The 21,625-nt window shown below is 39.2% G+C and overlaps 1 protein-coding gene across 2 annotated transcripts in view; it reads left to right on the forward strand.

The window, feature by feature from the left end:
• The window catches only part of LOC133619548 (ATP-dependent RNA helicase DQX1-like), a 54,604-nt gene that overhangs the window by 9,102 nt on the left and 23,877 nt on the right, over positions 1–21,625 (forward strand). For both annotated transcript variants that reach the window (XM_061980627.1, XM_061980628.1), the window contains exons 3-4: positions 4,609–4,802; positions 19,093–19,546. In XM_061980627.1, the coding sequence (XP_061836611.1) occupies positions 4,609–4,802; positions 19,093–19,546 (648 nt within the window). The remainder of the gene's footprint in view (positions 1–4,608; positions 4,803–19,092; positions 19,547–21,625) is intronic.

Here is a 21,625-nt window from a genome sequence, read left to right on the forward strand (position 1 = left end):
AAAAAAAGTTTTTAAGCTAAATTATTGGTAAACACAGTTTATGTATAATAATTTACGTAAAACCGCGAGTAATGAATAAAGTTTTCATCAATTAATATATTCTGTCGACATACCCTCATCCGCTCTCTTTTCCTGAAAGCTGATCTGTCCAGTTTTGGAGTTGATGTCAGCAGGCCAGGGAAGCTAGGGTCGATATTCTTCTCTTGATCATCTTCGGTGGCATAAGGGACGGTGTGAGCCAAGACATCCAGGGGGTTTAGCTCGCTCGTCTGCGGGAACAAACTGCCGCCATTGCTTGCCGTGCTACCGAGGTCCGTTGTCCCTGAATAGCTCACACACTCCGGCAGATTCAATGGGGGTCTGGCGGCAGATTTCTTTGACTTTATCGTTGGAAATGCATCTGCTTTGAGTGTCGCAGGATATCCACACATTCTTGCCATCTCTGTCGTAGCATAGCTTTCGTCGGTAAAGTGTGCGGAACAAACGACTGACCATTTCGTCGGCTTTTCCACACCCTCGTATTTTGAACAAATTTCGTCCAATTTCTTGCCACTTTCGCATCTTTGGGCCACTGGTGCAACTTGAATCCGTCCCTGTTCGTGTTGTTACACCCTCCGACAACACACCGACGAAAGTGAGAAAATGGCGGATTGCTTCCCGATGTGACGTCACAACGTGACGTCATCGCTCCGAGAGCGAATAATAGAAAGGCGTTTAATTCGCCAAAATTCACCCATTTAGAGTTCGGAAATCGGTTTAAAAAATATATGGTCTTTTTTCTGCAACATCAAGGTATATATTGACGCTTACATAGGTCTTGTGATAATGTTCCCCTTTAAGGCATCCAGTGGATATTTGTGTTTCTTCTTCCTTCTATTGGTAATATATTTTGTTTTCCTCTTTCTCCTATTATTGGTGATTGGTTATTGGTTATTACAGTCAGGAACAAAAACAATATGAGAGCAACATAGGGTATCCTTAGTAGCATTATTAAAAATGCCATCAATACCACCAATACTTCTCAGACGGAATTTTGAATAATGACAACATGAAGGAAGTAGATGAAAGCTTCAATAATTACTTTGTAAATATTGGACCAAAATCGGAGGAAAGGATTCCAGACCCAGCGTCAACTGAGGACTTCAATGACGCCATAGATAGAAATCCCAATTGAATGTTCCGCACATAAGTGACAAAAGAGAAAATACCGGTAGTTAAAATAGTGAAAAAATGCAAATCCAAGACTTCAATTGACTGTAATGGAATTGATATGGAAACGATAAAAAAGGTTATTGAAGAGCTCTCAGGACCATTCATGTATATTAGTAACCTATCATTTCCGACAGTCAAATTCCCAAACAAAATGAAAATAGCTAAAGTTTTACAGATTTTTAAGACGGTAGACAAACACCAATTTACAAATTATATACCTGTTTCTTTACTTCCACAATTTTCGAACATCATTAAAAAACTGTTCAATAACAGATTGGACAATTTCATGAACAAAAATAGAATACTCGCTGAGAACCAATATGGATACAGAGCTATTATTTCAACTTCGATGGCTTTAATCGTAATTACAGAGGAAATTACCAATGCAATAGATGGTGAACACTTTGCAGCGGCAATGTTTAAAGATCTAACTAAAGCATTTGACACAATTAACACACAATAATACACAATATTTTACAAACCCCGTTTCCATATGAGTTGGGAAATTGTGTTCGATGTAAATATAAACGGAATACAATGATTTGCAAATCATTTTCAACCCATATACATATGCTACAAAGACAACATATTTGATGTTCAAACTGATAAACATGTTTTTGCAAATACGGTAATCATTAACTTTAGAATTTGATGCCAGCAACACATAACAAAGAAGTTGGGAAAGGTGGCAATAAATACTGATAAAGTTGAGGAATGCTCATCAAACACTTATTTGGAACATCCCACAGGTGTATAGGCTAATTGGGAACAGGTGGGTGCCATGAGTGGGTATAAAAACAGCTTCCCAAAAAATGCTCAGTCTTTCACAAGAAAGGGTGGGGCGAGGTACACCCCTTTGTCCACAACTGCGTGAGCAAATAGTCAAACAGTTCAAGAACAACATTTCTCAAAGTGCAATTGCAAGAAATTTAGGGATTTCAACATCTACAGTCAACAATATCATCAAAAGGTTCAGAGAAACTGGAGAAATCACTCCACGTAAACGGCATGGCCGGAAACCAACATAGAATGACCGTGACCTTCGATCCCACAGACGGCACTGTATCAAAAACCGACATCAATGTTTAAAGGATATCACCATATGGGCTCAGGAACACTTCAGAAAACCACTGTCACTAAATACAGTTCATCGCTACATCTGTAAGTGCAAGTTAAAGCTCTACTATGCAAAGCGAAAGCCATTTATCAACAACATCCAGAAACGCCGCCGGCTTCTCTGGGCTCGAGATCATCTAAGATGGACTGATGCAAAGTGGAAAAGTGTTCTGTGGTCTGACGAGTCTACATTTCAAATTGTTTTTGGAAATATTCGACATAGTGTCATCCGGACCAAAGGGTAAGCGAACCATCCAGACTGTTATCGATGCAAAGTTCAAAAGCCAGCATCTGTGATGGTATGGGGGTGCATTAGTGCCCAAGGCATGGGTAACTTACACATCTGTGAAGGCACCATTAATGCAGAAAGGTACATACAGGTTTTGGAACAACATATGCTGCCATCTAAGCGTCGTCTTTTTCATGGACGCCCCTGCTTATTTCAGCAAGACAATGCCAAGCCACATTCAGCACGTGTACAACAGCGTGGCTTCGTAAAAAAAGAGTGCGGGTACTTTCCTGGTCCGCCTGCGGTCCAGACCTGTCTCCCATCGAAAATGTGTGGTGCATTATGAAGCGTAAAATACGACAGCAGAGACCCCGGACTGTTGAACGACTGAAGCTCTACATAAAACAAGACTGGGAAGGAATTCCACTTTCAAAGCTTCAACAATTAGTTTCCTCAGTTCCCAATCGTTTGAGTGTTGTTAAAGAAAAGGTGATGTAACACAGTGGTGAACCTGCCCTTTCCCAACTACTTTGGCACGTGTTGCAGCCATGAAATTCTAAGTTAATTATTATTAGCAACAAAAAAAAAAAGTTTATGAGTTTGAACATAAAATATCTTGTCTTTGTAGTGCATTCAATTGAATATGGGTTGAAAAGGATTTGCAAATCATTGTATTCCGTTTATATTTACATCTAACACAATTTCCCAACTCATATGGAAACGGGGTTTGTAATTAATCAAATGTAATCAAATTACAACGATATGGCATCAAAGGGTTGGTCTTAAACTGGATAAGAAGCTACTTAACCAACAGGAAGCAATATGTGAAGCTTGGCGAACACACGTCTACAACGTATATCCTCTGGCGTGCCACAGGGTCAATACTGGGACCAAAATTGTTCAATCTTTATATAAATGATATTGGTAAAGTTACAAAATAATTAAAGTTAGTAATATTGGCGGATGACATAGCAGTGTTTTGCTCAGGAGAGAACACACAGAAGCTAATACAAATAATAACAGAAGAAATTAAAGAGATGGTTTGACAAAAACAGACTATTCTTAAACCTCAGTAAAACTAAAATATTGCTATTTGGTAACAGTACAAGAGAAAGTCAAATACAAATAGGCGGAATAAACATTGAAAGACTAAATGAAATCAAATATGTAGGTGTAATGATGGATGATAAAATGAACTGGACATTTCATATAAAAATATACAAAATAAAGTGGCAAGAAATACATCAATAATGAATAAAGCTAAATATGTATTGGACCAAAAATCTATCAACTACAAAAGTCTGCTTTAGTCATTAACCGTGTTACAAAAAAGATCAGTTACAGTAATACATAATGTTGGATGTAGAGAGCACTCAAATCCTTTTATTTATTGAATCGAAAACATTGAAATTCTACAATATATAGTGAATTTGCAAACAGCTAAATTAATGTACAAAGCAAATTATAACCTGCAACTCAATAACATGCAACAATTCTTCTCAACAAAGAGGAGAAATTTAACCTCAGAGAAAAATGTAATTTAAAACATTTGTATGCACGTACAACACTTACAACCTTTAGTATCTGTATGTTGGATTAAATTATAGAATGGATTAAGTAAATAAATCAAACGGTGTACTAATATGATCCATTTTAAAAAACTGTTCGAACCTAAAGTGTTTACAAAGTACAAAGAAGAAGAACCATGATAAACATTCTGAACTTATTGACAATCTTATTTATCTCACAATATGACATACAACTTACTTCACTATTATTCATCTATTTTTTTATGTTATTATTTATGAAGCATATTGTGAATAAATTGAGAACAGGAAGTGAACAAAAGTGTTAAGGAAACTCCACACCTAAAATTTAGATGTGTAAAAGGGGTAGGATTAAATAAGATCTGCTTCTTCCTACTCCTTTTCGAACATGTTCAAAAGAGAAACTGGAAATTGTGATGTATCATGTTGTAATTATATGTATGTTCGGAAAAAAAACTCAAACCATAATATATTATATTTTCTCTCCCTCATATCTCCTTTCAGGTGCCACAATGGTGTGTGGAGTATGCTTTGTCCTATGACTTTTCTCACGGCAAGGTGTGCTGTTCTCAGCCTCATTCAGTGGCAGCAGTAAGTTTGGCTCTTCGTGTGGCGGATGAGATGGACCTCAGCCTGGGTCTGGAGGTGGGCTACAGGGTGGCTCATGATGACAGTTGTATACCCGACACCTTGCTCAGGTCAGTACAATGGATAATGGTTGCATAATAATCGTATTGTGTGTGTATATGTACAAACCTCGTTTCCATATGAGTTGGGAAATTGTGTTAGATGTAAATATAAACGGAATACAATGATTTGCAAATCCCTTTCAACACATATTCAATTGAATGCACTACAAAGACAAGATATTTGATGTTCAAACTCATAAACTTTTTTTTTTTTTTTGCAAATAATAATTAACTTAGAATTTCATGGCTGCAACACATGCCAAAGTAGTTGGGAAAGGGCATGTTCACCACTGTGTTACATCATCTTTTCTTTTAACAACACTCAATAAACGATTGGGAACTGAGGAAACTAATTGTTGAAGCTTTGAAAGTGGAATTCTTTCCCATTCTTGTTTTATGTAGAGCTTCAGTCGTTCAACAGTCCAGGGTCTCCGCTGTCGTATTTTACGCTTCATAATGCGCCACACATTTTCGATGGGAGACAGGTCGGGCCAGGAAAGTACCCGCACTCTTTTTTTACGAAGCCACGCTGTTGTAACACGTGCTGAATGTGGCTTGGCATTGTCTTGCTGAAATAAGCAGGGACGTCCATGAAAAAGACGGCACTTCTGTTGTTCTAAAACCTGTATGTACCTTTCAACATTAATGGTGCCTTCACAGATGTGTAAGTTACCCATGCCTTGGGCACTAATGCACCCCCATACCATCACAGATGCTGACTTTTGAACTTTGCATCGATAACAAGACGCAAAGATAAGATAATAAGATATAATAAGATAAGTCTGGATAGTTCGCTTCCCCTTTGTTCCGGATGACACGATGTCGAATATTTCCAAAAACAATTTGAAATGTGGACTCGTCAGACCACAGAACACTTTTCCACTTTGCATCAGTCCATCTTAGATGATCTCGGGCCCAGAGAAGCCGGCGGCGTTTCTGGATGTTGTTGATAAATGGCTTTCGCTTTGCATAGTAGAGCTTTAACTTGCACTTACAGATGTAACGACGAACTGTATTTAGTGACAGTGGTTTTCTGAAGTGTTCCTGAGCCCATGTGGTGATATCATGTTGTCGGTTTTTGATACAGTGCCGTCTGAGGGATCGAAGGTCACGGTCATTCAATGTTGGTTTCCGGCCATGTCGCTTACGCGGAGTGATTTCTCCAGATTCTCTGAACCTTTTGATGATATTATGGACCGTAGGTGTTGAAATCCCTAAATTTCTTGCAATTGCACTTTGAGAAACGTTGTTCTTAAACTGTTTGACTATTTGCTCACGCAGTTGTGGACAAAGGGGTGTACCTCGCCCCATCCTTTCTTGTGAAAGACTGAGCATTTTTTGGGAAGCTGTTTTTATACCCAATCATGGCACCCACCTGTTCCCATTTAGCCTGCACACCTGTGGGATGTTCCAAATAAGTGTTTGATGAGCATTCCTCAACTTTATCACTATTTATTGCCACCTTTCCCAACTTCTTTGTCACGTGTTGCTGGCATCAAATTCTAAAGTTAATGATTATTTGCAACAAAAAAAAATGTTTATCAGTTTGAACATCAAATATGTTGTCTTTGTAGCATATTCAACTGAATATGGGTTGAAAATGATTTGCAAATCATTGTATTCGTTTATATTTACATCTAACACAATTTCCCAACTCATATGGAAATGGGGTTTATATATATATATATATATATATGTATACCGGTATATATATATATATATATATGTATATGTGTGTGTATATATATATATATATATATATGTATATGTGTATATATATATATATATATATATATATATATATATATATATATATATATATATGTGTGTATATATATATGTATATGTAAACATATATATATATGTATGTATATATGTATATATATATATATATATGTATATATATATATATATATGTATATGTATATATATATATGTATGTATATATATATATATATATATATATATATATATGTATATGTATATGTATATGTATATATATATATATATATATATGTATATTCAATCTCTACGCCTGCCAACAGACTTCCTACTCCCCTTAATTGGTATGCAAATATAAATGTATTTTATGATTATGATACTGAATACCCTTTAGTCTCCACCAAAACCTAATCTACCTTGCTGCTTGGAATGACAGAATGGAAATAAACAAATGTTTGAAATTCCATCTACTCTAGGGGTATGAATAAATAAATAAAAAGATGGCACCTTTTTGACATAAGACATAACTGCACTTTTTGTCCATATAGATAAAAATAGTGTTCATATATGAGGTTTTAGTCTTACACATAGTACTGCACGATTTTGGGCAAAATAATAATTAAGATTGTTTTTCTGGATATTAAAATCACGATTATTAATCATGATTATTCATTATGTTAGGTAAAACAGTGTTGGGGTGTGAACGCGACGCCATCATGTAATTTGTAATATCTAATAAGAATGCTGTACAAAAACGTTATCTATATACAGTATTTAAAGACAAATATTAGTGTTTTTGTTCTTTAATAGTATCACCGTGTCAGATATTTTATTACATGATGCCTTTATCTCTATGTTTACATTTTCATAGAGAGAGGTATTTTTTAAGTTATGTACACACATTTACATGTACTACAATGTGTACATGTACATGCTGTATCCATTGAACGCTTGAGCAGAAATCGGTCATATTGGTATTAATTATACACCATACAACATTAACAAAATGCTATGTCACATGAATAGTTATTAAAGTAATTATTTTGTGGAATGGAAAAAAAACAAGTATTGTAAAAAACATGGTGTTTACTTTTTGATATCAATATAAAACACAAAGAAGTTTGGCTTAATGAAGATAAAGTCAAATAAACAAGCTTTGTTCTTCAACAACAACCATGTACTTCAGTGAAACAGTTTGGCCAACAAAAATAGAGAGGAGTGATACATCGAATACACAATCTTTGTGCCTCACTGACAACTCAGCCAGCGTTCAATTCAATGAGATGACAAAACATTTGAGCTAGTGTGAATGTTATTGGAACACTAACAAAGTTAGCAGTTAAAATAAAGGACGAATGAGCATCCCAGTCAACAAACTACAGACTTTACAAACAAGTTGTGGCAACGTTCCCGACACATCGCCTGCTGCATGGTAACTCTCAGTCCCAGCAGCTGACGCGAGCTGCACGTTCAAAATCAAACTGCAACATCAAATATTTTTCTCCTCCAACAGCATTGCGCTCTAAATCGCACACCGAGACTCCACGGAAGTAGAAGCAAGTGAAATGAAGTGAAACGAAGCGATCGGCGCCGTTAGCTCGGGGGGAACATTTTCAGAGCAAAGTCCGTGAAGTCGTCGCCATTTTACCGCGTTTTATCTTTATACCGTTTATCGTTTCATCACTAGTCCATTAACAAGTAAAAAGTCAAGGGCGGTCAAGGCATGTTCTTGCTGTCGATGCTGGTCAATTTTTTAGGGCAATATGGCAAGTGACAAGGGCAGTCGGACACTTGCCGTGGTTAAATTCGAACCCTGCATATTCTGTATCACAGTGATATCGTACTGAGGCCTTAATACTGTGATAATATCGCACCGTGAGATTTTGATACCGTTGCATCCCTAGTGTGTGATATTACAGTGGCCAAAATTATTAAATATACTTGTTAAATAAAACCTCTGCCTTGTTTTTAATAAATACTTAGGCCTACCACGCTACTGTATTTTATTGTGGGTCATTATGTTGGTACGTAGAGAGCCAAGTTTTTTTTGGAGGTAGTACTTGGTGAAAGAAGTTTGAGAACCACTGTTCTAAGAAGTTATATAGAAAGCAGCCTGTATGTCAGGTTTGGGTAATTAGAAGCAACACTTCTACTTTCTCTTTTTATGTCTCACCTTTTTGTTGTTGTATTTTTACACTGAGTTGGGGGGCGCACTTTGGACAATGCTGATCATCAGTATGTCTTCTCTTATTTTACAAAGGTCACATTATTGGATGTCAACAGTTTTGTGTAGTAATGTCACTTGATCTCTTATTTTGTTGATGCTGCCACACCTTGTTCTTTGTTCTCTGCACTTTGGTTATACAAGGTGGCAGTAAATTATTTACAGCAGTAGTGTAAAGTGATGCATTTTGCCTTCACTAAACTCTCCAATTGAATAAATAAATGGAGGTTTATACTTTTTAGCCTGTCACCTGTCATTCCATCACCTGTCCCACTTGAATTTTCCTCTGGAATACTGTTCATTAATATTTTTATGAGCTGTCCTATTTTTGTTGTCCGTCACATGAAAATATTTACGGAGCTATTGCGACCTCTGCTGCTGGCATTTAGTATTGCATTCTGTAAAACCCCTTTGTGCTGTCAACACACTATGGGAAATGTTTTACTGTACTAAGAGCCCCTACTGTATTTGGCAACTACAGTAAAAGACTGATTTGATGTATAAACTGTGGCTTTGTCTCAAATCGAATATTTCCATCAGCACACTTCAGTAGATATTCTGTATACAGTGTGTATTTAGTTCTTAAATGTGGAAATGTTGGCAATGTAGTTCCATATATGTTAGTTATTTAATCCTCAGCCATCCAGGTCATGGTGATCTGCAAAAGTTGAATGAATGCAACTGGTTTCTTCTTTGTTTACGATGTTTCACTTTCCATCCAAAATGCTTTTTACACATCTAGATTGTAGGTGTGGAGTTTCCCTATTTATGTCACGTTGGGTGTGCCCCCTGGGGGCTGGGCGGTCACTGAGATTTGAAAAACATTAAGGTCAAAATTTGGTGGTTTGAGGGCGCTTTGACATAAAAATCAATATGCAGGAAATGGGGCAGAGAGTCCCCATCCACAAAGACTCACTGAAATTACATGAATGTAAATATTTATTTTAGGCCTATACACATTCAGATGTTTATATTTGTGTGTGTGCACGGGGTAACACAATAACTCTATCTGCAGCAACAGATTCACATTGATTTCATTAAAGTGAAACCATCCTAAATTACGTCAATGTAATTTAAATGGCACGTTTTGGTCTGATTGGATACTTTTTTATCAGGTGTGGGATGTGGGAATAGCGATAAATGTAAAAGTGAATTTCTGTTATGGACTCTTGTACTGTAGGCGGTCTGTACAAACCATCGGGATGACCAAAGATCGTATAGAAACAAGAGCATGATCTACTGCACGGTGATGTAGGTGTAAGTGATCTCTTTCTCAAAGTGTATTTGCAGTCAGTTTTATCTTCTTTTGTCACTAAAAAAATACATAGGATATGACCTCAGTGTCCTAAGTGGTACAGTAGTTACAACCATGCCTGGAAGTGGTCACAATTGTTGGGTTGCAAGTGACACCATTTATGGCTGCAGTGGTCTCGCCCTCAAGCATTTGTGGGGCACACAGGCATTGTCGTAGCAATGCGTCAAGTGAAGTCCGAGCAAAAATGTAAGTGTTCCTAAGATTGTCCATTATAGAGACGAAAAGTTCAAGAAACAAACAAGACTGCAGAGAAATGTGGCTCAAATGTCTTCAAAATACTTTTTTGGTATTTTTTAAATTGCTTTTCTTATCCTCCATATACTTACATATGATTAGCTATCTTTAAGAAACTTCAGTATAGAATGGATTATTCATACACGATATATTTTTTCAAGCTGTTACCAATACCGATAAATTTCTGTTTCTCAGGATCGACACTGATAACTTCTTTATGTATATTATTTTTTACAGCTGGAGAAAGACTCAAAATGGATATGACAACCTGTACTCGTAGATTAGTCCTAACCAAATATGACATCACCAATAATGTAGAACTAACATCACAAGTGTAAATCAACATTGACTCATGTCCTTATTTCCATCTATCACAGTGTAAAAGAGTGTAGACTTAGACTTCCTTTATTGTCATTAGAGTAGCGATCACATCTAAAAATTTGTTGTGGTTTGGCTGTACAAACCATGGCTACAGGTGGTTTGCTGGTTGACAGGGTCCAGTGTCTTCAGCGATGGTGGAGGGCAGGGTCTTCTGACATGCATCTATGATATCACAGCTGTCATTCAATTTGGCTGTATTGTTTTATCTTTGGGCTACGGAACTTGCTGGTGCGGGAAGCAATCCAGTGTGTGTGGGTGCTTTTCTGTCCTGTCTTGGCGTCCATGATTGATTGACAGTTTAGCCTGACTAACTGTGGACTGGAGGAGAGCGGCTGGGTGTCTCCCTCCTCCATGCTCTTGCAGGTTCCCTGCCCCGCATATGAGGTGGAATATGAGACGAGCTTTGTTTGCCAGCTCTCTCCAGTGCCATCATTTTATTTCAATGAGGAAATTTCAGATTTCTTTGGCCCTTTCTCTGGTAGAATTTTTTGCACTTTTCTGACGCAGCAACTGTGTCTAACAGCTTTTCTTTGCGGCTAACTTTAGGCAGCTTTTTTGTCTGTGCAAGTGACTTCATTTGCTTACTTTGATGCTGGCTCTGTGTGGCTGTTGAGTTTTGAAGTTGGTGTTTTTTCTTCGTCCTACGAGTTACGAGCGCTGGATTAGTTCACCCTTCCAGTGTTTCTTAACTATAGGAGGGGCCCCATTGTTGGGCAGCGTGCGCCCCTGGAGAGCCGCCAAAAATATGTTTCTTAGCTGTGGTACGTATGGGTACACTTGTGGCAGTAATGACAATATCAAACGAAGAGAAGAAGTCTGCAGCTAAAGTCATAAGCTGTGTCTTAATTCGGAGGCCGCATTCTTCCAAGGACCCAGCCCATGCGTTCAAGGAAGTGTGGGTCCTGGAGAGAGTCTTCCAGCCACGTGAGGGCCGATGTAAATCGGGATGGTTTAGCCTTTGCAACACTTCCTGGTTGTGTCACGTGTTCACAACCTCAGACTATATTAGCTGGAGAAAAGAAAAACTCAACAAAATACGAAATTATGAAGCTAAAGTGTTTTCATATTTTTCTTGTGTATGGCCACGGTCAGCAGATTTATCTCCAGATCAGAGATAAATCTTGTATTTACTGTATAAACATAATATAGTGAACTACTTTATTACTTTGTAACTACCTACTGTACCTAATTTGTAGAGTATGCTCGTCAACTTTATTTTTAAAATTGGCTTTATATATGCTGGGGATTTCAGCAATGGGAGGTTATTTGAAAATCTACACATTTTGTATATATTATTTATGCATTAAATAATTTTTATTCTTAACTGAAGGAAGCATGATTCTCTTTATAAATTCCTATTTAATAGTTATGACATAGTTTATGGAGTGTTTATGATACAATGATTACTTTATTAGTTCAGTTTTTAAATAAACTTGTATGTCAGTCAACCACTTGATGTTGTTGTAATTGGACATATGTACCCCCAGAAAGACATTGAAGACCATCCATATGATGTTTCAAAAGGGCAGAGGTCTTCTTTGTCTTTCTTGTTAAAATCCATACAGCAACATCACACAGTACTATTCAGATACTATTTTTAAAGATGTTTTAATATAACTGTGAATATAAATGTCTTATGTAAAAGCCCAGACTACCGTACCTTTGTAATTCATCAAAGTAATCCCTTGACTACAATAGCAATTGATGAATTTTGTTTTAATCCTGTTGTAAAATGGATGTACTTTCAACTGTACTCATAAATATTAAGTGGATTATCATTTTGAATAGCTGAATATCTTAACTATATTTTAGAATAGTTGCAGTTAAGGCAGAAAATAAATCACAACAGCGGTAGTTTCAGCACTTTTATCTTCAGGTCAAAATATATTTCAAATGATCATCCAAACCTGTATATGCGTTTTTTGTTGTTTTTCATCCATTTCTTTTAGTTTTGTTGTCCTTTCTTTTTTTCTTTTCTTTTTTTTTCTTTTTTTTTTTCTTTTTTTTTTTTTGTGTCCTGTCCAGCTTCTCAGGCAAATCATATAGTTGATGTAGATGCCCATGTCGGCTGTTCAGATTTACTTTACAAAAGAGAAGTGTAGGATACTTCTCTTGTTGCCTTATTTGTATTTGACTTTATTAAATGTATTTATATTATCATTTAGTGCAGCCGGGCCGGAGCAGGAGGGGATAGAAAGAGAAAAAAAAGAAGACAGAGGGGGAAATAAAAAAAGAAGACAGAGGGGGAAATTGTGGGGACAAGAGGGGGATTAGACAGAGAGACAAAAACAACAACAGCAAACAACAACAACAACAACAACAACAATAGAGCAACATCAGCAAATACGACATGTACAAATATGATGGTAAAAGTAATAGCAAATAAGCAGTTAGCGAAAAATAATACAGAAATGCCAATGAGCATTATTACACTACAAATGGATCAATACAAATACCAATAGAAATAGCGCTATTGATAATGAACAATACCAATAATTTACCTTTATTATCAACAATACAGTTGTTTAAATGCAACAATACATATACGTAATGATAACTTGAGATACGAAAGAATGCAGAAAAATGGAGGGGGAGAAAGAGAAGCAACCTACATTAACCTTGTAGATTGTTATAGTCACAATAGGTTAAGCTTTGTCAGTGTGCCATGTGTTACACCCAGTTTACCCTAGGGCAACAACGTTAATATATGTTTGATGAAACGTGATTATGTGCATGAGTGTAAGTATGCATATGTACTTGTATATGTACAGAATGTGTATATGTGTTTGTACAATGAATGTATATGTACAGAATGTGTATATGTGTTTGTACAGTGAATGTATATGTACAGTATGTGTATGTGTATGTTTGTATATTGAATGTGCGTGTGGATGTACGAACTTTAGGTAGGTAAATATGTACTATATTTGTGTATGTATGTGGGAGCGTAGGTACCTATGTACGTATGTGAGCATATGTGAATTTGTATGTACAATACATTCGACTCCCAGAGTGCGTGGGAGCCAGAGCACGGCCCCATCACCCCCGAGAGCCCAACCCACAAACGGTAGGCGTGGTGCCCAGGGAACCAGGGACCACCGCCCCCACGCAGCCAAGCCGGCCAGCGACAGGAACCCCAGAGCCCGGCCCACCGTACCGCTCACAAGGGCCAGCAGCAGGCCGCAGACAGACGCACCCGGCAGAGGACAGGGCACGAGAAAAGCAGGGGACAGCCAGACCCCAAGCCAGCGAGAGACCACACCCCACACAGGCAGAAAGGCGAGACGCCCCGCCCGAGGGACCCAGAGACTCCCCGCAACCGGACGGGAAGACCGCCCCCGCCCCACCGGCAACCGGGCCCCCACGAGCCCACCCCCCACCCCCGGAGAGCGCGGCGAGGCCAGCCCCCGGCTACCCCACCCAAATCGGCCGCCGCAGGACCACCCAACGATGGGGATGGAACAACCAGCAACCGCCCCGCCGAGACCCCCTCTGAGGGAGGGGAAAAATTAAAAAATAATATTAATAAAATATATAAAAAAATAAATAAATAAAAAAAAGAATTAAAAGAAGATCACAGACATGCTGACAAACAAGGTCACTACCCCAGCAACTGGCCGACTCGCAGCACCTCGGAATACCTTGCAGCACCAACCTACCACAATAGACGCAGGGACGAGGCCCAACAGGCCCCAACCAAGACGGGCACCCGGAAGGGATGGACAGCGGGACCCAGGAGCTCCAGACACGCAGTTCGGATGCAGTAGCCTGAGGCGTCGACCCCCGTCTGACAGGCAGGCCCAGAGCGTACCCCCAGAAATATACATACATACATACATATATACATACACAAACACACATACATGTATACATACCCACACATACACATATATACATATACATATGTACACATACACATATATATATATACATACATACATACACACACATATACATACATATACACAGTTCGTCAGCCCCGACAGCCATCACGCGCGCGCGCTGCCACCAGTCACAACATCAGCCACACCCCTGCACCAGACCCAGCAGCCACGGGCGCCCACACCACAAACAAACGGCAGCAGAAACAGCAGCCACAATAACCCCAGACAGCCAGCACCAGCCAATCAAATCAAAGCGATCAAAAAAATAAAAAAACTGCGACCAGCAACCACACGCCACCAGGACCACGGAGACCAGCCAGCGCCAGCCCGCCAGTCAGCCTGAACGCCAACACGCAAACAAGAGACACCAACACCCCCCCCCCCCCCCATTTCCTCCTTGATTGTTCTAAATAAAAAAGCTGAAAAAACTTAAACAGAAGATCACATTAACACAAGTGATTTACGCACATATAAAAGTTAACATTTCCTAAAAAAATGTACATGTCTACAAATAAACAACAATGAACATCAGTCCATTTATGTATGTACTATTTCACTCACACAATAATAAGACATGTAATAAGACATGTGTCAACCTATTTGTGTGTAAATATTGAAAGGAAAATATGCAAGGATACTTGACACTTGTTGCTAATAGGAGAAAAGGACATATTCATCGGCCGGATTCGAAGGACATTTTAGTTTTTTCAAATTGGGACAGCCATCACGCATCGCGATGATGTCAGCACTCCACAAATGCGCATTGTGAAGGATGCAGCCACCAAATTGAGACACCGCTTAAAAGGTTCTTAAAGGGGTCATATGATTTTTTTTCTACATTCAAAACATTTCACATAACATGCAATGGTGGTTCTTTGGTAAAAAATGTTCATAGATTATGTTTTACAGACTATCTTCAAACTGCTTTTTGACCGTCTCTCCAGAATGCGCCGTTTTGTGGGCAGTTTTATGTACGTCCTCCAATTTGACTGTGTCTTCTCCCCATCAGCCATATTGTAGTTTTTAGTGCTTCCATATTTAGTTACTGACTAGGGTTTTACTATCAGCAAGTAAGACGCCGTTAGTCTTTGAATACATTTACAATTAAGAATCTAAATATTAGGAACAATACATGCATTGTGACATCATTGCCCTACCCTGCTGGAGAATGACCAACAGACCTGCCATCAGGCACGCATATTAACTCCTGAACACACCGCACTTCTCATCTTTCTCCAGGCATGCATCCCGCAAGTGTTAACGTCAGCCCCACTCAGGAGCTTTAGTCCTTGAAACCCGGACAATGCTCCCGCACTTGGGTGCTGGCGCTCGCCCTCACCCCACACCCCACACCGTCTTGGCCCACAAACGTGCATTGCATGTCATGCACATCCCAAAAAAATCATCAAACTGCGGAAATGCATTAAGGCTGACTGTTGCAAAGCATTTATTATCCTAGTGTAATATAGTCTGAAGTTTTCGGAACATTGTTTTTCAGATATCAATACTTAATTCTTGGACCCAACCAGATGTAAAGAAATTACCGGTATGTGTCTCCATACCAGTGACGTGCGGTGAGGTTCATGACTGGTGAGGCACTGACTTCATCACAGTCAGATTTACAAACATATGAACCCTAAAGAGTATCTTATTCACCATTTGATTGGCAGCAGTTAACGGGTTATGTTTAAAAGCTCATACCAGCATTCTTCCCTGCTTGGCACTCAGCATCAAGGGTTGGAATTGGGGGTTAAATCACCAACAATTTTTCCCGGGCGCGGCGCCGCTGCTGCCCACTGCTGCCCTCACCTCCCAGGGCGTGATCAAGGGGATGGGTCAAATGCAGAGGACAAATTTCACCACACCTAGTGTGTGTGACAATCATTGGTACTTTAACTTAACTTTAACTTTACACATACAAACTGTAGCACACAAAAAAGCACATTTAATAAAAGAAACGTTATTATGGTCTTACCTTTACTTATAAGTGCGGGAACAGTGGTGTTCGTGTTGGAGGAGTTGTGAATGAATGAAATATGAAATCCGTGCTGCAGTCTGCAGGTGTACCTAATGTTGTGTCCCTGCAGTCGTTCACGGCTCCTCCGGCGCGAGCAATGTTGTTTTTGCACTTTTTGGCTTCTTGTTAAGTGACTTTTTTTGGGTGGATTCGGTCTTGCACGTGGAGGGTTTGGATGTGGGCTTTGGTTGGTGTGGCGCTCCCGTCGGGGGGTGCAGTGCGTTAACCGGCACCAGGAGGCGGGATTACGCGAGCCTCACACAGTGCGTCTTTGCAGCAGTTTTATGATTGCTCAGCACAAGAAATACGTTACACACATACAGTTGTTGACAAAATACACTGTACATTATATACCTCAGCTAACTAAACTATGGAAATGTATAATATAATTCATATAGCAATACGGTCTCACTGCACAGCAGGCCAGCAGTTAGCCGAGTCCGCAATCCATGGTGAGGCACAATTGAGTGACGTGCCTCAACTGGCTGCTGTTCACCGCACCGTCTCTTCTCAGTATTTGAACGGCAAATGTGAAAATTCAGCGATTTTGAATTAAAATAATCTAAAACTGGTGAAGTTAAATGGAAAATAACTTTATAGTATAATCACTGGATACATATAACAATTTAATTAATTTGTTTTCTTTTTACATTTTTTTTCTTTCCATGATGGCAGGTGAGGCCCCGCCTCACCTGCCTCTAGTGACCGCACGTCACTGCTCCATACAGTTGTAGGCACATCAAGTGCCTACAAATGTGTCACATTTACCTACGATTTGAAGTCCTTGCGAGTGTAGTAGGAATTGTGGCCCAGCAGTTTGAAAAGGCATTTTCATGGATATTGGGAAAATCTGTTAAATTGTTTGAAAATTATTTGTTTCTTAAGAGTAAGGATCCACACCATCACATTCAGCTTTTTTTTTATCTGACTTGTATATTTTGCTCTAAACCGTTATGATACTGAGCTAGTGGTAACAGAACAGTGGCCATATTGAAATGTTTGCCTCCTCTGTGAAAACCAGAAGTGAGGCGGGTGGCCAATAGTTCACGAGGATTGTTGTTGCTGTTGGGGCTGCTGAACGACTGTCCTTCACACACCAGAGACAATAAATTGGTGGAAACTCTGCACCTAACATTTAGAATTAAGGAAGTATTTTAGATGAACAGTGAAACGTCTTCTACAAGCAAGAAGATTCCAGTTGCCTCAATTTATCCTAACTGGAAATAAGTATTTACCCACTTTTTTTTTGCAACGATGAATTCCTATTAGCTGGTATTCTGACACGTGACTTCTTCCCAGAAATGAAAACTAGTGGCGGTCGATCAAGCTAAGATGGCTGTTGTCCAGCAAACAGCACGCCAACTAGCTGAGTACAAAAGAGGCTTATATATTCCTACAAAAAGCAGATTCAAGCAAAAAATCAAACTATACAATAGAATAGATCCCTATACTTTATCAAAAAAAGATTTGTCGAATGATATCAAGGATTATGTCGGTCGCAATGCCAGACATATTGAACGATTTAGCTCCAGACTCCGTTCTCCATGACACAACAGGTGGAAACTTAGAAAAGCATGGAGGTCTACAACTTCTTTGTATGTGACTGGGTCTGGTATCAAGACTCTCCCAGATAAATATGCATCGTTTTTGCTCGGGTAAGATTGCATTTCAGGATTTAACTTTGCATCTAAGCTGCCATGTTTTTGTTGCTGTTGCATGCGTCGTTTACGAGTAGCGTGTTTTCCCTGTCTTTATCAAAATATAACTAAAGATTCATTTACGATTGTTGCCTTGGTAAAAGCCTAACTCTTTTAGGTTTTGCTGACATTTGCTTTATATAATTTAGACACACCGAGTTGGTGCTTTTTGAAACACTCGTGGCAAACATGTGTTTAAGAAATGTAAATAATATCAAGATAATACTTAAATGGGAAATAATACATGTTTAAAAGTATATCAAATCAATCTTTACCGAAGTCATCACTGTTAGCTCATGCATTCTTCGACTCTGCTCCCTTAGACTGGAGTGGGAGCTCTATGCTTTTCTCGTTGTAATTTCCACAAATCTTGCACTTTTCCGCCCTTTTTGATAACCTCTCGAGGAACTCTGAAGAAGTGTTTATCCTTTCCGCGTTTTGAACGATTCGTACAGCTGAAAACGACACAAGAATAGGGCATTTTTTCTTCGAGAAAGACTAAATGGTGCCTAAAACCCATTAAAAACAGAGCTAGCTTGACCACCACCGGTATTGATTGGGCGGGACGTGAGCCAGACGTGACGTCAGTAACATCCCATCAGTCAGTGCCTCCCCTTACGCTACGTAGCCAAGATTTCTACAATTGCGGGTGGTTAGTGTCCATCACTGTGCACTTAGTACTCTTGACAGTGCACTGCGTTTTGCCTTACTTATATGTTTGAACATGCAGTGTAAGTACGTAAGTGCAAATTGAGACACAGCCTGTAGTTTTTTTTCAAGAACTCTGCCAATTATATTAAAGTTGACTTTTGTATCTCTTCTAAGGTTTGTCAGTGACACGCTGCTGCTGGAGGAGATGATGTCAGACCCCTTGCTGCATCAATATGGTGTTGTCGTCTTGGATGAGCTCCAGGAGCGCACGGTGGCAACAGATGTGCTTCTTGGCCTTCTGTGCGACGTCTGCCGCCAGAGGCCAGATAATTTCCGTGTAGTTCTCCTTGCTCACTTAAGTCTTGCTCCTCGGCTCGCTTCCTTCTTGGGCCCCTCCGTCCCACTCCTCTCCATGGACAACCTCCTCTCTGAGCCCCTGACAAATAGGCAGGAAAAAGAATGTGAGACTAAAGAGGAGAGGGACGTTGTGACCCTAAACAGCGTGGAGATAATGTACAGAGAACTTTCTCCTGGGAAGGAACCTGTGGCCGCTGCCTGTCACATGGTTCTAGATCTGCATCGAAGAGGAGAGGAAGGCGATATGATGGTGTTTCTTGCCAGTGCACAGGTGCAAGTTTTACTTTATCATCTCAAAGTTAAAAATTTTTCTTGTACTCGGACACCAAATAGCTAAAATACCTGAATGGGATAAAAATAATACAAAAACTTAATGAAATATGTCACATTTGCAAAGATAGTATTATCAATCATCCATCCATCCATTTTCTACCGCTTGTCCCGTTCGGGGTCTCGGGGGCTGCTGGAGCCTATCTCAGCTGCATTCAGGAAGGCGGGCTACACCCTGGACAAGTCGCCAGCTCATCGCAGGGCCAACACAGATAGACAACATTCACACTCACATTCACACACTAGGGCCAATTTAGTGTTGCCAATCAACCAATCATCCATCCATCCAATTTCTACCGCTTGTCCCGTTCGGGGTCCCGGGGGTCGCTGGAGCCTATCTCAGCTGCATTCGGGCGGTAGGCGGGGTACACCCTGGACAAGTCACCACCTCATTACAGATCAACCAATCAATCAAAGTTTATTTATATAGCCATAAATCACGACTGTCTCTATAAGGGCTGCACAAGCCACAACGACATCCATTACTTAGCTTTAAATGATACGGTTGACGGCTTCACAAACACTCAAATTAAACTCAAATTCCCTCCATTTTGATTAATCTATAATATTATTTTGATTTGAAAAAAAACTAACTAATAACAGAAAAATCAATGGCCGATGCACACAGTCAGAACACCGGATGCTTGGAATTCTACATCATGTGAACGTGAGAGGGACAAGCGGTAGAAAATGGATGGATGGATATTATTTAACAGTCTTGTGAGCCAATTGTAACTCACTAGAGAGTAACAGTTAATGTAAACTTTCAAACTATTCAAGATTATCATTGTCAAATGCTGGCAAATTTGTCTATACAGACAATTGTAAGCTTTTGACTATTTCTAATAACTATCTGCTGTAGGAGATGGGCATTGAAAAGCATTAAATTAAAATTACGGATACCTGCAGAAACCCTGGTCCACCATTTTCCAGAATTTGAATGTTATAATACGTCAAATTAAATGATCAGTTTCATAGAAAATAATTTTGTTTCATTTTGTTGACTAAAACAATGTGCTGTTATTTAAATATAATGTGTACATGAGGTTCATATAGGGGTGTAACGGTATGTAGTTTGATCTACAATAATACATCTCATTAATAATGAATTCATTTTATTTTGGTTTTTCAAAGGACCAACATAAACAAGCTACGTGTTGAAAAGTTCTCGTTTTTTTCCCAAAGATTCTGACTCAGGCTTTTCTCCTGGGTTTGCTTCTGATTTTCAGGATCAAATTTGGCTTGAGTCTATTTAATTTTTTTTCATCTAAACTCAAACCAAAAGCAATATTCTTCAAAGTCAGATTTGGCCCTGCGATAAGGTGGCGCCCCCTCCAGGGTGTACGCCGCCTTCCGCCCAAGTGCAGCTGGGATAGGCTCCAGCAGGGACAGCCGGTAGAAGATGAATGGATGGATGGATGGATGCATGAATCTCTAAATATTACATTCCTCTCGCTTGGTCCATTCCATTTTGTGCGAGCCAATTTGATTCGAGAGATCCATACTTTCTGCATTTTTCCATCATTTGGAAATGTATGCAGGCTGAGCATTTCTTTAGTTGTATTGCTATGACCTGCATCAATGGATCTGGCAGACATAAATGTTAATTACTTCAAATTCCTCCTGGAATACATCAAAAATATTTATTGGAATTTCAATTCTGGTTCCTTCTGTGAAAATTGGAATTGCAATTCTGTTTCCTGTTTGCAAACTCAATTAAAGTTTGTGGAATTGAACTGGAATTTTGCTCAAACCTGCTGTGTGGAGTTGGCATGTATTTCCCGTGCTTGCATGGGTTTTCTCCAGTTACTCCTTTTACCTCCTACGGTTCCTAAATGTGCTTGTTAGAAGAACTAGAGACTCAATTCCTCATTGGTATGAATGTGAGTGTAAATGGTATCATGTGATTGAATGATAACCATTGCATCTTGTGACCCTAAACAGGATAAGCAGTACAACATACAGGTAAAAGCCAGTAAATTAGAATATTTTGAAAAACTTGATTTATTTCAGTAATTGC

Source organism: Nerophis lumbriciformis, linkage group LG20 (genome assembly GCF_033978685.3).
Source record: "Nerophis lumbriciformis linkage group LG20, RoL_Nlum_v2.1, whole genome shotgun sequence".
Taxonomy (NCBI): domain Eukaryota; kingdom Metazoa; phylum Chordata; class Actinopteri; order Syngnathiformes; family Syngnathidae; genus Nerophis; species Nerophis lumbriciformis.